At 49.3% G+C, this 13,833-nt stretch overlaps 1 protein-coding gene across 1 annotated transcript in view; it reads right to left on the bottom strand.

Moving 5' to 3' along the window:
• SRRM4 (serine/arginine repetitive matrix 4) overlaps nt 1-13,833 on the bottom strand; it is a 123,577-nt gene that overhangs the window by 34,956 nt on the left and 74,788 nt on the right. Inside the window, 2 exon segments of the mRNA XM_035098140.2 lie at nt 1,385-1,399; nt 4,711-4,809. Coding sequence (XP_034954031.2) covers nt 1,385-1,399; nt 4,711-4,809 — 114 coding nt within the window.

Genomic DNA, 13,833 nt, shown 5'->3' on the forward strand with positions numbered 1-13,833 from the left:
GCGTGATGAACGCAATTCCAGGAATGTCTCCTTTGTCTCTAGCCCTACCTAGTTCCTTTGGTCCTTGTGAAAGATGCTCTTAGAAGCGCTGGACCCTCCCAAGGTTCATCTTATGCCCACAAAAGCAACACAGTTGTTTAAAGCCTGGATAGCTCAGATGGTTACAGGGTGGTGCTGATAACACCAAGGCTGCAGGTTCGATCCCCGTATGGGTCAGCTACATATTCCTGCATTGCAGGAAGTTGGACTAGATCAGGGGTGGCCAACTTCCAAGAGACTGCGATCTACTCACAGAGTTAAAAACTGGCAGTGATCTACCCTCTTTTGGGGGGGTTCAGGTCAAAGCTGTTGAGGTGTTTTTAGGCAGGAAAGCCCTGTTTTTTTTGGGTTCATGTAAAAGTTGTTGAGCTTCTTTAGGAAGGAGGAAAGCAACATTGAGCTTTTTTTTAGAAAGGAAAGCCCTGGTTTTGGTGGTTCAGGTCATTTTAGGGGTACAGGACAAAGGTGTTGAGTTTTTTTAGGGGAGACAAAGGTTTTTTAGCTTCTTGGGGGGGGGAGCCACTGATCTACCGGTGATCTATCACAGACATCCAGTGATCTACTGGTAGATCACGATCTACCTGTTGGACATGCCTGGACTAGATGATCCTCAGGGTCCCTTCCGACTCTACAATTCTGTGATTCTATGTGCTTTATGAACTCAGCAGCAGACCAACTACCTCAACCTGACCGAGCTGGTGATTTATATGTGCCGTTGACTAGGACAGGAAGCACAGGTTGGGTTGATTGTACAGCACAGAGGGCTATTTTTAAAAGAGGGGCCGTGGGTGGCGCTGTGGTCTAAACCACTGAGCCTCTTGGGCTTGCCGATCGGAAGGTCGGTGGTTCGAATCCCCATGACAGAGTGAGCTCTCGTTGCTCTGTCCCAGCTCCTGCCAACCTAGCAGTTTGAAAGCACGCCAATGCAAGTAGAAGATAAACGGCGTTTCTGTGAGCTCTGGCTCCTGTCACGGTGTTCCCTTGTGCCAGAAGCAGTTTAGTCATTCTGTAAACATGCCCCAGAAAGGTGTCTGTGGACAAATGCTGGCTCCCTCGGCCTGAAAGTGAGACGAGTGCCACAACCCCATAGTCGCCTTTGACGGGACTTAACCGTCCAGGGGTCCTTTACCCTTTGCTATTTTAAAGCTATGGAGTCAAAGTCAGCTGGGGCCTGACATGGCTCAGATGCAACCTTCTCTGATGTTTTAATTTTGACAGGTAACAATGATTCAAGTTTGTGCTTTTCGCGTGGTTCATTTCTATGGATCATAGAATCATAGAGTTGGAAGAGACCACAAGGGCCATCCAGTCCAACCCTCTGCCAAGCAGGAAACACCACCAAAGCATTCTTGACATATGCCTGTCAAGCCTCTGCTTAAAGACCTCCAAAGAAGGAGACTCCACCACACTCCTTGGTAGCAAATTCCACTGCCGAACAGCTCTTACTGTTAGGAAGTTCTTCCTAATATTTAGGTGGAATCTTCTTTCTTGTAGTTTGAATCCATTGCTCCGTGTCCACTTCTCTGGAGCAGCAGAAAACAACCTTTCTCCCTCCTCTATATGACATCCTTTTATATATTTGAACATGGCTATCATATGACCCCTTAACCTTCTCTTCTCCAGGCTAAACATACCCAGCTCCCTAAGCTGTTCCTCATAAGGCATCGTTTCCAGGCCTTTGACCATTTTGGTTGCCCTCTTCTGGGCATGTTCCAGCTTGTCAGTATCCTTCTGCTGTGTGGCTGGTGTAAGCTTAAAATGAAATATACCCCCTCATGAACTATCTGTAACCCTGGAACAGGCTCCCATCTAATGATATGACCTGGAACGAATAAGAAACACCCTGAATAGCTCAACTGGTAGAGCATGAGACTCTTAAGCTCAGGATCATGGGTTCGATCCTCACATTGGGCAAAAGATTCCTGCATTGCAGGGGGTTGGACTAGATGACCCTCGTGGTCCCTTCAAATTCTACAGTTCTATGACAGTCACAGAAAAGAGCAGCATACTAATCTTTGCGTTTACCAGCAAAACTTAATTGTCACTCTCCAGAAACCAAGTTTGGCACAGACAATGAAATCTCTCTCAGTGTATGTTTGTTATTCAAGAACTTGTTGCCTCAGTGTATGTTTGTTATTCAAGAACTTGTTGCCTTTCCACAATTAGAGTTGTGTCTCCTCCATCTAACCTAACTTATGGAGGAAGGCCATCTCGCAGGTAAACTGGTTCCAAATTGTTTAGGGCTTTATATGCTCACTTCATGCCCACCTCTCATTTTTATTTGGTTTAGGGTTTGGGCGTTTCGTCTCCTCTTTGAGGCCTCCTAAAGCTGATGTGGATTTAATTGCACCTCTCTGATTGCAATCTGATTGCAATCTAAGTCTAATTAAGAAAAGCAACTACAATGCACTTCAGGCCGGTACAGCAGTAAGCTCAAAAATCTGGGCATCTGTAGCGGCCTCACCTCCCACTTTCCTGCAGCAGTTGGAAGCAAAACAATTACATGCTTTAATTCCGGGGACAGTTTGGCAAATAGGGCCCTTTTAAACAACAATCCGCTTGCCGCAGGCTTCATTGCCCCTGCCTTCAAAGTGACAAAGAGCAAAGGTCGGTCGATAGCAGAAAGAAGCTACAAAGGATGGGGCGGAGGGAGAGGTGCTCACACTCTTTTTCATCCTCCTTCATCCATTAGAAAGACTTTGGTCTTCAGACAGCGGAAGCAGGAGCAGGGGTGGGAGTGGTCTCCACAATTGTCCCCAGCGACAGGGTGGAAGGCAGGGAGCCCAACAGCAGGTGGCGCCTGAGCCAATGACAGCCACAGCCAACTAATTCTACTGTTGTCCCCATCCTCCTCCCTGCTGAGTTCTACAAGGACAACGGTGAGACTAAGGCCACATTGACACCATGCATTTATTATGGGCAGCGCTGTATCGGAAAGTTTTTTATGTTTGATGTTTTATTATGTTTTTATATGTGCTGTAAGCTGCCCAGAGTTGCTGGGGAAACCCAGCCAGATGGGCAGGTTATAAATTGTTGTTGTTGTTGTTGTTGTGTTGTTGTTTGCACTGTGATTCTACTTTACATGGTCACAGCTTCCCTCAAAGAATTCTGGAAGCTGCATGGTTGGTGGCCTTCTCTTTAGGGTGGTTTGCCTTGAAGCAGTACGGTGATTTAGGCTCTATTTTTACTCTCTTCAAACTCCCCGGCATGCTTGCACTCAGGTGCTGAAAACATGAGGTCCAAGCCCACACAGTGCCTTAAATGGATGGCAAGGACTACTTCTTAATTGCCACCCGGGCTTATTATATCCGAAAGAGAGACAGGCAACCTTGGAATGCAGAATCTTAAAAAAATAAAATAAAATAAAAAAACAAAAAAACAACAACCCCAGGCTGCTCTGAAAGACTGCGGCAAAGACTGCAGTGCGGGGAAGCTGAAGCAGTCAGCTTTCTCTTGACTTGGATGTAAAGCCCTTTCTGGGGAAGTCGGCAACTGAGCCATCTCGCCAGCCTCTTGGAGGACACGTGGGCGCAAATGGGTCCCCTTTAGGCAGAACTCTCATTACTTTACCATGTTTTATTGAAGAAGCGGCAGAAAGCATTTCATCCGAAGACAGCAGGGAGTAGGAAAACAAAGGATTACTTAAGGAGGCACGTTCCTTTGCTGCTAGCCCTGGGTCTAATGACCAAGCAAGGCTAAACTAAAATAAAAAAAAATGCAAATGCTATTCTAAAAGCCTTTTGTGCCAGCCATTTCAAAGGAACTAGGTGCCCTGCAGTCTGGAGGGCACCTAGTTCCTACGGGTCCGTGACTGCAGGGCACCTAGTTCTTACGGGTCCGTGAATAACCTGTCTTCTATACCAAAAGGTTAAACGGAAGGTAGACTGAGACCTGCTGTTAGATTCCTGCGTGGTTTTCAGCAAATCGGGGGGAAACATTTGTCAGCCTGAAGGTCACATACCTTTCTGAGCAACCTGCCACGGGAGCCACATGCCAGAGTTGGGCAGGGGAAGAGGCCAGAGATGCAATGCTAGAACTCATGCGCAGCCAAGGAAGTGGAATGTTGGAGGTTTCAGGACAGATAAAAAAGAAGGACTTATTTCACACAGCGCATAGTTAAACTATGGAACTCACCCCTGCAGGAAGCAGCGATGGCCACCGACTTGTATGGCTTTAAAAAAAGGATGAGACAGGTTCATGGAGGATATGGCTATCGATGGCTTTGGGGCTTGGTGGAGGCTATGCTCTGCTTCCACAGTTGGAGGCAGCAGTGCTTCTGAAGACCAGTTTCTGGAAGCCACAGGAGGGGCAGAGATGTTCTTGTGCTCATGGTTTCCCACGGGCATTTGGTTGGCCACTGTGAGAACGGGATGCTGGACTAGATGGGCCCTTGGCCTAGTCCAGCTAGCAACAAATGTGAATTCTACCTTTGTACAGGAGGCTTAGTTTCCACACACACTAACCCCCGTTCTCTCCTCCACGCAGGCAAGCAAGAGACATGATCAGACTTCAAGGACACATTCCAGTCAGGGAAAAACACTCAAGGAAAGTACAAAGCAGGTGTAGCCTGTGGAGAGTCTCGAGGGGCAGATGGAGTGACCTGGAGAGGCCTCAGGCCCTGAGTCTTACCTGCACGATTTGTACTTCGCATACTCCTGGCTGTCTTTCAACCTCACACAGCCATTGGTGCTAGAGGTCTCTTGAGTTTGGCATAGCTCCTCCGGGTGCTTGTTGTCTGTCGGAAGCGGCAGGCAACTGAGTGCCTCAGTGCTGGAACAGAAGGAGGCAGAAGAAGAACCTTGTCAGTGAAACATTCACAGGGGTGGGTGGGGGCAGACAGGGCTTCTATTGCAAGCTCCATGGGGCAGAGAACTCTCAGGACCAAGAGAGCACGGCCATTTACTTTGGATCTGCCTAGCCTGTATTGCTAGGGATCAGTGCCCACAAAGGAAGTGGCAATGGATGCCAGAGGCTCGTCCAGATCAGGTCAAAGACAAGGCAAAGCAAATCAGGACCATGGACACTTCCCAGGGCCTCCTGCTACCCTGTTTCTCCTAAAATAAGACATACCCATAAAATAAGCCATAGCAGGATTTCTAAGCATTTGCACAATATAAGCCAGGGGTCCCCAGACTTTCTGCGCGGCGGGCCGGTGCCCGCCGCGCCGACCGCGCGGTGCGCCGGAGGGCAGGGGAGTGCGCGCGCAGCGGGCCGGAGGGCGGGGGAGTGCGCGCCCGTGCGCATGCGCACACGCACACGGGCGGGAAAAAAATCGCCAAAAATCGCTTGTGCGCATGCGTATGGGCCTCCCCCGACCCGGAAGTGCACCAGAAATGACCTCTTCCGGGTCGGGAGAGGCCCATACGCATGCGCACAAAGGATTTTCGGCGATTTTTTGCCGATTTTTTAGATCGTCGCTGCGCCGCGCGCCGTGAGAGCGGGCGGCGGCAGCGGGCGGCGGGAGTCGTCGCGGGCCGGATTGGAAGGCCGATTGGGCCGCATCCGGCCCGGGGGCCGTAGTTTGGGGACCCCTGATATAAGCCATACCCCGAAAATAAGACATAGTGATAGGCGCAGTTCTGGAGGGCCCCAAGGAAGAGGCGAGGCTGGACGCGTAATAAAAAATAAGACATCCCCTGAAAATAAGCCACTGTGGGTTTTTTTTTAAAAAAGGAAAAATAAATATAAGATGGTGTCTTATTTTCAGAGAAACACGGTACCTGAGCGTGGGAAGATGTTGCAGCAAAAGGCCAGCAAAGATAGCAGAGCCACTGGGAGCTGTCCACGGTCCTGATTTTATTTGCCTTTGACCTGACCTAGAAGTGTCTGTTGCCACATACTTTGAGGGTCTCCAAGCCACGCCACCACTCAGTCCACCTAGTCCAGTGTTTCCCAAACTTGGTTCTTCAGCTGTCTTTGGACTACAACTTCCATCATCCCTAGCTAGCAGGACCAATGGTCAGGAATGATGGGAATTGTAGTCTAAAAACAGCTGGAGACCCAAGTTTGGGAAACACTGATCTAGCCCATGTGGTCAGACTCCAACACACATGAGCCCCAGTCAGCATGAGTAATGACCAGGGGTGACGGGATTGAGTCCAGCAACATTTGTAGGGCCAAAGATTCCCCCATGCCTGCAATTTGGATCTGGCTTTGGATCTGGTGACTCTCTTGCTACAGATTCCCCCCTCCCTGTCTCCATGAGATTGTTCTGTAAAAACAGTGTTTGAGGTGGTTCAGAGCATATTGAAAGCAGTCCAAAAGACACCTGGGTACTTGTGGTGTACATTCAAACCCTTTAGCTTCATAAAAGGCATAACAGAGGCATCCCACTTACTGAATAGATCAGTAATAAAGTATTTATTTTTTAAACAAAAACAAATGAGTTTCGATGATACATAAGAGAAGAAGAAGAAGAGTTTGGATTTGATATCCCGCTTTATCACTACCCGAAGGGGTCTCAAAGCGGCTAACAATCTCCTTTTCCCCTCCTCCCCCACAACAAACACTCTGTGAGGTGAGTGGGGCTGAGAGACTTCAAAGAAGTATGACGAGCCCAAGGTCACCCAGCAGCTGCATGTGGAGGAGCGGAGACGTAAACCCGGTTCCCCAGATTCTGAGTCTACCACTCTTAACCACTACACCACACTGGTTCCCAGTGTGGGGCATAATAAAGAGTGGGGCATAATAAAGCAGTAGTTGAGGGTGCAGTTTTGAAGATTCATTTTAAGCTTTTCCAGTGGCAGGAGTACCTCTCTCTTACACACACACACACACACACACACACACACACACACACACACACACACACATACACCTGCTACAGCTCCACATCTATTTCCAGACCTTCCTCCACAGGTGTTACCCCACTCTTCCAGGACAGGAACTTGACCTGAGGCACTTAAGAGAAGCTGCACTCCTTAGGAAGCCATAAAGTTAGCGGAACCTCCAGGAAGGAATCATTTACCTAAAGGTGTAGGAGGTCCTGGAAACCACAACAGCATTTTTCCTGCTCACTTATGCATTTATTTATTTTTAAATCACCAAGCTAGAGGACAAACGATGTCGATTCCAGGGAAGAAAGATAGCACAGAAGTTGTCTGAGTGTGCCCTGGTGGTGTCTGAGAATCTATGGCTGCCTGAGATTTTAATTTTAGCACATCCATTTGCCACATTACCCCTTCAGTTCCTTGCACCGTGGCTTCCAGACCTCTTTCTCTCCCAGAAAAGTTGTGTTTGGCAGCTGGGATGAGAAGCTGCTAAACCAAATCAAGCCATCCGTTAAGAAATGAGGGCTTGGGGGTGGAGGCATCGAGTGGCCAACCCCCCCCCCCCGATTGATCAGGGCACTGGGAAGCCGGGACACACTTTCAGATTTGCACAAGCCAGTGGTCTTGTCAGGAAGCATTTAGCAAACAAGCAGTTCTTTTGTGCTGCGATATGGCATCTAATGACAGTCTGGGAGCCCCAGCCATGCATAGCTTTCCTGGAAGCAGGGAAGCAGCTCGAAGAGAAAGCTGGAAGAGAGGACAGTTGTCAGGGTGACATGCTATGCTGTGAGTCACAGATGTCGGGAGCGGGCAGGGAATAGGCATCACCAGGTCTGGAGAATGAAGAGGAGCAGGAAAATCACAAGTTGGACCTGTGACAAAAAAATGTTGCTGAGTGGGGCAAACCCCTGTTTAGGGTTTCCAGCCAGCCATGCCCCTTTCCAGGAGGCTCCATTCCATTATTTCTAGGACACTCTACAGTGGTACCTCGACTTACGAATTTAATCCGTTACGAATGCAGAAAAATTTGTAAGTCGAATCGCGATTTCTCATAGGAATGCATTGGAAACGGATTAATTCATTCTGGAGCCTAGAAAAAGCCCCAAAGCCGCTGGGAAAATGGCCGCAGTGGTCTCGCACCACGGAGCAGGGAGCACAGTGGCGGTGAGGGCAATGATCCGGCAGGAGGCTGGCAGGGCACCGGCAGTGAAGAGGGCCAGATAAAAGGCTCCCTCGAAGAAGCAGGAAACGCAGTAGCGCGGCAGGCACGGTGGTGGCGGTGGGGGGTGAAAAGCGGAGTGCTGAGATGTGACCGCTGATCAGTTGTTCTGCGGCTTTAAAGCGGTCTCCCTTGGCAAAGCCGGCAGAGCGGTGGTGGCGAGGGCAACGATCCTCTCGCTGCCCGGATTGTTGCCCTTGCCGCCGCGCTCCCTGCTGTCTTCGGATGTCGAAAAAATTCGTTAGCACGCAGCCATTTTTTCCCTTCATAAGTAGAATATTTTGTAAGTAGAGTCATTCGTAAGTCGAGGTACCATTGTATTCCTTTTCCACGCCAATGTTGCTGTGTGGAGTGGTCCTTTTTAGGGTTCCAGCCAGCCAGCCATGCTGTTTTCCTTCTCACCCACCCCAGGGCACTCCATTCCTTTTCCATACGACTGTGTGGAGGGGCCCATTTCAGGGTTTCAGCCTGTCAGCCAGGACAGTCTTTGGGCAATTCTCCTCGATTAAGTTTCCTGCAGGGAGTTCTGCGATAATCATTTCCTTTAAGATTAAAATAATCGTTCATATTAAATTGCAAACGCATTTCCCATCATAAACATGAAAGTCTGCAAAGAGGAAACACACACACACACTCACACACAGCCATTTATCTGCTGCTGCAAGAATCCAGCCCAAAGAGATTACTAGTATTTTAGGGCTCCGGGGAGCTTCGGGAATCAATGAAACAGAATATTGGGATGAAGCAAAAGCAGACTTTGATGGGATTGGGGAACAATTATTTGCATCAATAATTGCTCTCCACCCCTGGGGGAATAGTTCAGAGCTTGCTCCACAATTGTAGCACTACATCGTCCTAAGGCCAGCTATGAATTAATTCAGGAAACAAACATGCTATTTAGCAAATGCTATCGGTTAAACCACAGAGTCTAGGGCTTGCTGATCAGAAGGTCGGTGGTTTGAATCCCTGCAACGGGGTGAGCTCCCGTTGCTCGGTCCCAGCTCCTTCCCACCAAGCAGTTCGAAAGCACATCAAAGTGCAAGTAGATAAATAGGGACCGCTCCAGCGGGAAGGTAAATGGCATTTCTGTGCACTGCTCTGGTTCGCCAGAAGCAGCTTTGTCATGCTGGCCACATGACCCGGAAGCTGTCTGCGGACAAACACTGGCTCCCTCGGCCTATAGAGCGAGATGAGCGTCGCAAGCCCAGAGTTGGACACGACTGGACCTGATGGTCAGGGGCCCCTTTACCTTAACCTTTAAAAAAAAAACCTGTAGTTAAAGGTTGTTGTGGGGAGGGCTGCCCCTTTCTCCAAGCAGAGATGGTGCACTGCCTCTATTGCATTCAAAACCAGAGTAACACCACACAGATATTCCAGTGGAGGGGGCAGGGAGAAACAAAAACAGAAATGAAAAACACCAATCAAAATTCACCAAGGAGTGAGGAAGCTTTCATGTTGCCCATAGCTCTTCTTCAGACTGACAGCTGAACAAAGAAAAAAACAGGGGAGGGGGAGGAAATACTTTTGCAGCAAAGTAGGGCACCTCAATCTTTGCTGGGGCTCGAACCTGGGACTTTCTGCATGCAAAACAGGGGCTTTACACACAAGTGACCTCATCACTGAGTTGGGTTGCTTCATTCTGCTGAACGCAGGCTGAGACCCTACCTGCCTGCAGACTGTCTCGCCAGAGTGGTGCATGCACTGGTTATCTCCCGCTTGGACTACTGCAATGCGCTCTACGTGGGGCTACCTTTGAAGGTGACCCTGAAACTACAACTAATCCAGGATGCGGCAGCTAGACTGGTGACTGGGAGCGGCCGCCGAGACCACATAACACCGGTCTTGAAAGATCTCCATTGGCTCCCAGTTCGTTTCCGAGCACAATTCAAAGTGTTGGTGCTGACCTTAAAAGCCCTAAACGGCCTCGGTCCAGTATACCTGAAGGAGCGTCTACACCCCCATTGTTCTGCCCGTACACTGAGGTCCAGCGCCAAGGGCCTTCTGGCAGTTCCCTCATTGTGAGAAGCCAACTTGCAGGGAACTAGGCAGAGGGCCTTCTCGGTAGTGGCACCCGCCCTGTGGAACGCCCTCCCATCTGATGTCAAAGAGAAAAACAACTACCAGACTTTTAGAAGACAGCTGAAAGCAGCCCTGTTTAGGGAGGCTTTTAATGTTTAAAGGATTACTGTGTTTTATTTTTCTGTTGGAAGCCGCCCAGAGTGGCTGGGGAAACCCAGCCGGATGGACGGGTTATAAATTATTATTATTATTATTATTATTATTATTATTATTATTATTATTATTATTTAGTGGGATAGTGTTGGCTCTGAGTGAGTTTGCTGGGCGTTTTCAATTTCTTCTTCCTCTCACCATAAGGCTTATAAGGCTTCTGAGCCCTCCTGCGGTTCAGAAAAGGGCTACAAAGAGACTGTTGCAGATGTAGCGGATGTTTGTGAATGAACGCCTGCGAAATTGCTGCGGTCCACAAATAGACTGATCAGGATGGAGCAGTCTTTTGTGAAGGAACACCTGCAAAATTGGCACAGGCCACAAAGAGGACTGAGTCACCCATCCCTATTAGAAAGCCCCTCAGCATTAAGAGGGACTAGAAAGTCACAATTGATTGGCTGACGCGGCGAGAAGCCACGCTTGGTCCAACGAGAGCCTGCAAGATCTTGTTTTCATTCTCTTCCCCCCATTTAATTTTCAATCACAAAGTCCCTGTCCTCACAGGCAGAGGAGCAGCAGCGAGGGATATGATTGCCCTTTGGCACACCTTCCCATCACAAAGACACATCAATTGGAAATGCCAGCGGGAGGGGACCTCTGAGATGATCTTCCTGGCTTGAGTGACTTGCAGTTAATCAAGGGGAGAATATTGCTCTGCGGCCTGAATGGCAGATTTCAAAATGCAGCCTCTGGAGAATGTGCTGGTTAAGGGGCATGACGTCTTGGAGGGCAGAGGAACATATAATCAAACCCAGTAGGAAGCTGCAGGAGAAGCTCGTGCTTTAATGCATGCGCCTTCCACCGAGCTTCATAAAGGAGAAGAAACCCACAGGATGTGAGTTGAAGGGTGCCCCAGTCTCCTACCTCACAGGGGGAATAGCCCTCTTTTCGGAGGCATCCTCTCTTGGGTGGACTGGCTGGTCCAAGGTCAGTTTCAAGGTCAAGATGCCTAAGAAAAGTGAGCAGGCACTTGAAGTTGCCAGTCCTCAGTGAGTACCTGGACAGCCAGCTGAGGAGGCACGCAATCCATTTGGTCACAATCCACATTGTGTTTCTGCTTAGATCAGTGGTTTTCAACCAGGGTGCCGTGGCACCTTGGGGCGCCTTGAATAATGGTCAGGGGTGCTGCGGGCAACACTGGTCTCTGTCTTTCTTTCCTTCCTTCCCTCCCTCCTCTGATGCCCTCTTGCATCTCTGCCTCCCAAAGGCTTGCACAGCTGTGTGATGCAGCAGCCCTGGCTACAAGCTCCGTAGGCGAATGGTGCCTCTGGGGCTGGCCAGGGGGTGCTGGTTGCCAGGAGTTGAGGTGGCCTCGGAGTAAGCAAGCAAGTGGGCGAGGGAGCCCAGCCAGCCAGTCCACAAGCCCTAGCTGTTGGGAATGGACAGACAAGTTCCTAGGCCCCTGTGGGGCAGTGTGAGGAGGCACCTCTGTTTGGGGCGGGGCAGGGGCAGGACCAGAAGGAGAGGAGGGAAGGCTGAGGGAACAGCCCACAGGGGAGGGTGTTTGAAAAGGGGTGAGAGGCTGTGAGCTCTGCAGGCAAGGGTGACATAACTGGATTCCTGAGCCCCACAGGGGTGCCGCAGAAAGAATGCAGTAGGTCAAAAAACGTTGGACTCAAAAACGTTGAAACCCTCTGGCTTAGATCATAGTGATTATTTCTCAGTTTGCATCTCTCTGCATATCAGTTAGGTTTTACATAGCTGTGCCATCTTTCCTCCTCTTATTTATTTAAATATTACTTCCTTCTCCGGCCCTTTAGCCTCCCAAAAGCCGCTGGAGCATTCCACAAGTCGTCCCCCCCACCCAATCAGGCTTATACAATCTAGAAAGAATCGACACAAAAGGAAAACAGATGGAGAGGGGAAATATCCAAACTCGGGTTCAAGTTCTTCGCAGGATGCTTTGGTCTGCTCTCACCCCACCCCAGAACTTCTGGGTGCAAGTGTGAGAGAGTTTATGCGCAGCATTAGTATAAATGCTCAGGCAGTTTGCATGCCTGATACCCAAATAAGTGCAATGCTGTAAAATAGGTCCTCTGGAAGGTCTGCAGTTTTAAGGCAGTTATAGCGCCCACTCCTTGTGCCCACCAAAAATTCTGCATTAAGAAGGGCTGTGCAACTCAGTGACAGAGCACGTGATCTACATGCAGAAGGTCCTGGGTTCAAATCCTGACATCTCCAGATATGGCAAGGAAAGACTCTTGTTTGACTGCCGGTGTTTCAATGTGGACAACACTGAGCTAGTTGGGTAAAAAGGTAAAGGAGCCCTGGACGGTTAAGTCCAGTCAAAGGCAACTATGGGGTTGCGGTGCTCATCTTGCTTTTCAGGCCGAGGGAGTCGATGTTTGTCCACAGACAGCTTTCTGGGTCATGTGACCAGCATCACTAAACTGCTTCTGGTGCAACGGAACACCACGATGGAAACCAGATTGCACGGAAACGCCGTTTACCTTCCTTCCGCAGCGGTACCTATTTATCTACTCGCACTGGTGTGCTTTCGAACTGCTAGGTTGGCAGGAGCTGGGACAGAGCAACGGGAGCTCACCCCGTCGCGGGGATTCGAACTGCCGACCTTCTGATCAGCAAGCCCAAGAGGCTCAGTGGTTTAGATCATAGCGTCACCCACGCTAGTTGGACCAATGGTGTGACTCAGTAGAAGGCAGGTGCTAGATGCAGTAGTGGAAACTCTTTGTCCAGGTGGGGCCAGTGGTGCTCCAAGATCCAGCCCCACTGATGGCTGGATCAACTGGTGATAATTTTGTTCCCATGATACCTCCACAGATGGTGTTGGCGGATGATTTTGGGCTTGTGCCCGGGTCCCAACTGGATTTGGAACACCACCTCATTCAACTTTAACCAGTTTAACATTAACCTCATTTAGGTAACCAGTTTGGGGCTCCTGCCCTTTTTCCTGTTTCAGTTTATAAAACTACCCAAGGTCACCCTTCGCAAAGCTTTCTCCATAGGGGCTGACACACCATACAGTCACATATATTGGTAATCAACAAAGTTTGTAGGTTCTTCCGTTCCAGCTAATTGATGCCTGACCTTCTCCGAAAGCCCCATTTAAAACTAAAACCCCTTTTGAAGCGAAGTCTTTTGGAATCAATTTTGAAATGTTTTCTGGAACCGGTGACCTGGGTTAATGACCAATTAGGGTGCATTAGTTACAAAGTGAGCCTTGGGCTAAATATGGCTCATAGGGAGTCAATAAATAGGAGACACTTCTGGAAGGAAAGTAGGGTTAGGTCAGCCAGGAAGCTGAGGAACCTTTGCTCTCACCATGAAAAGCCTTTATGTGGTCTCCAGCACCTAGTATTTGCAAGGATTAGTGCCTCAGACCATGGAGACAGAGCATAGCCATCACGGTTAGTAAATACATAGAAATGTAGAGTTAGTTGGGAGGGGTCACAAGGCTCATCTAGTAGTCCAACTCCTTGCATTGCAGGAATCTTTCATCCAAAGTGGAGCTAGAACCCTGGGATTAAGGGTCTCATGCTCTAGTGCAGGCACCCCCAAACTGCGGCCCTCCAGATGTTTTGGCCTACAACTCCCATGATCCCTAGCTAAGAGGAC

This window comes from Zootoca vivipara, chromosome 17 (genome assembly GCF_963506605.1).
Source record: "Zootoca vivipara chromosome 17, rZooViv1.1, whole genome shotgun sequence".
NCBI classification, from domain to species: domain Eukaryota; kingdom Metazoa; phylum Chordata; class Lepidosauria; order Squamata; family Lacertidae; genus Zootoca; species Zootoca vivipara.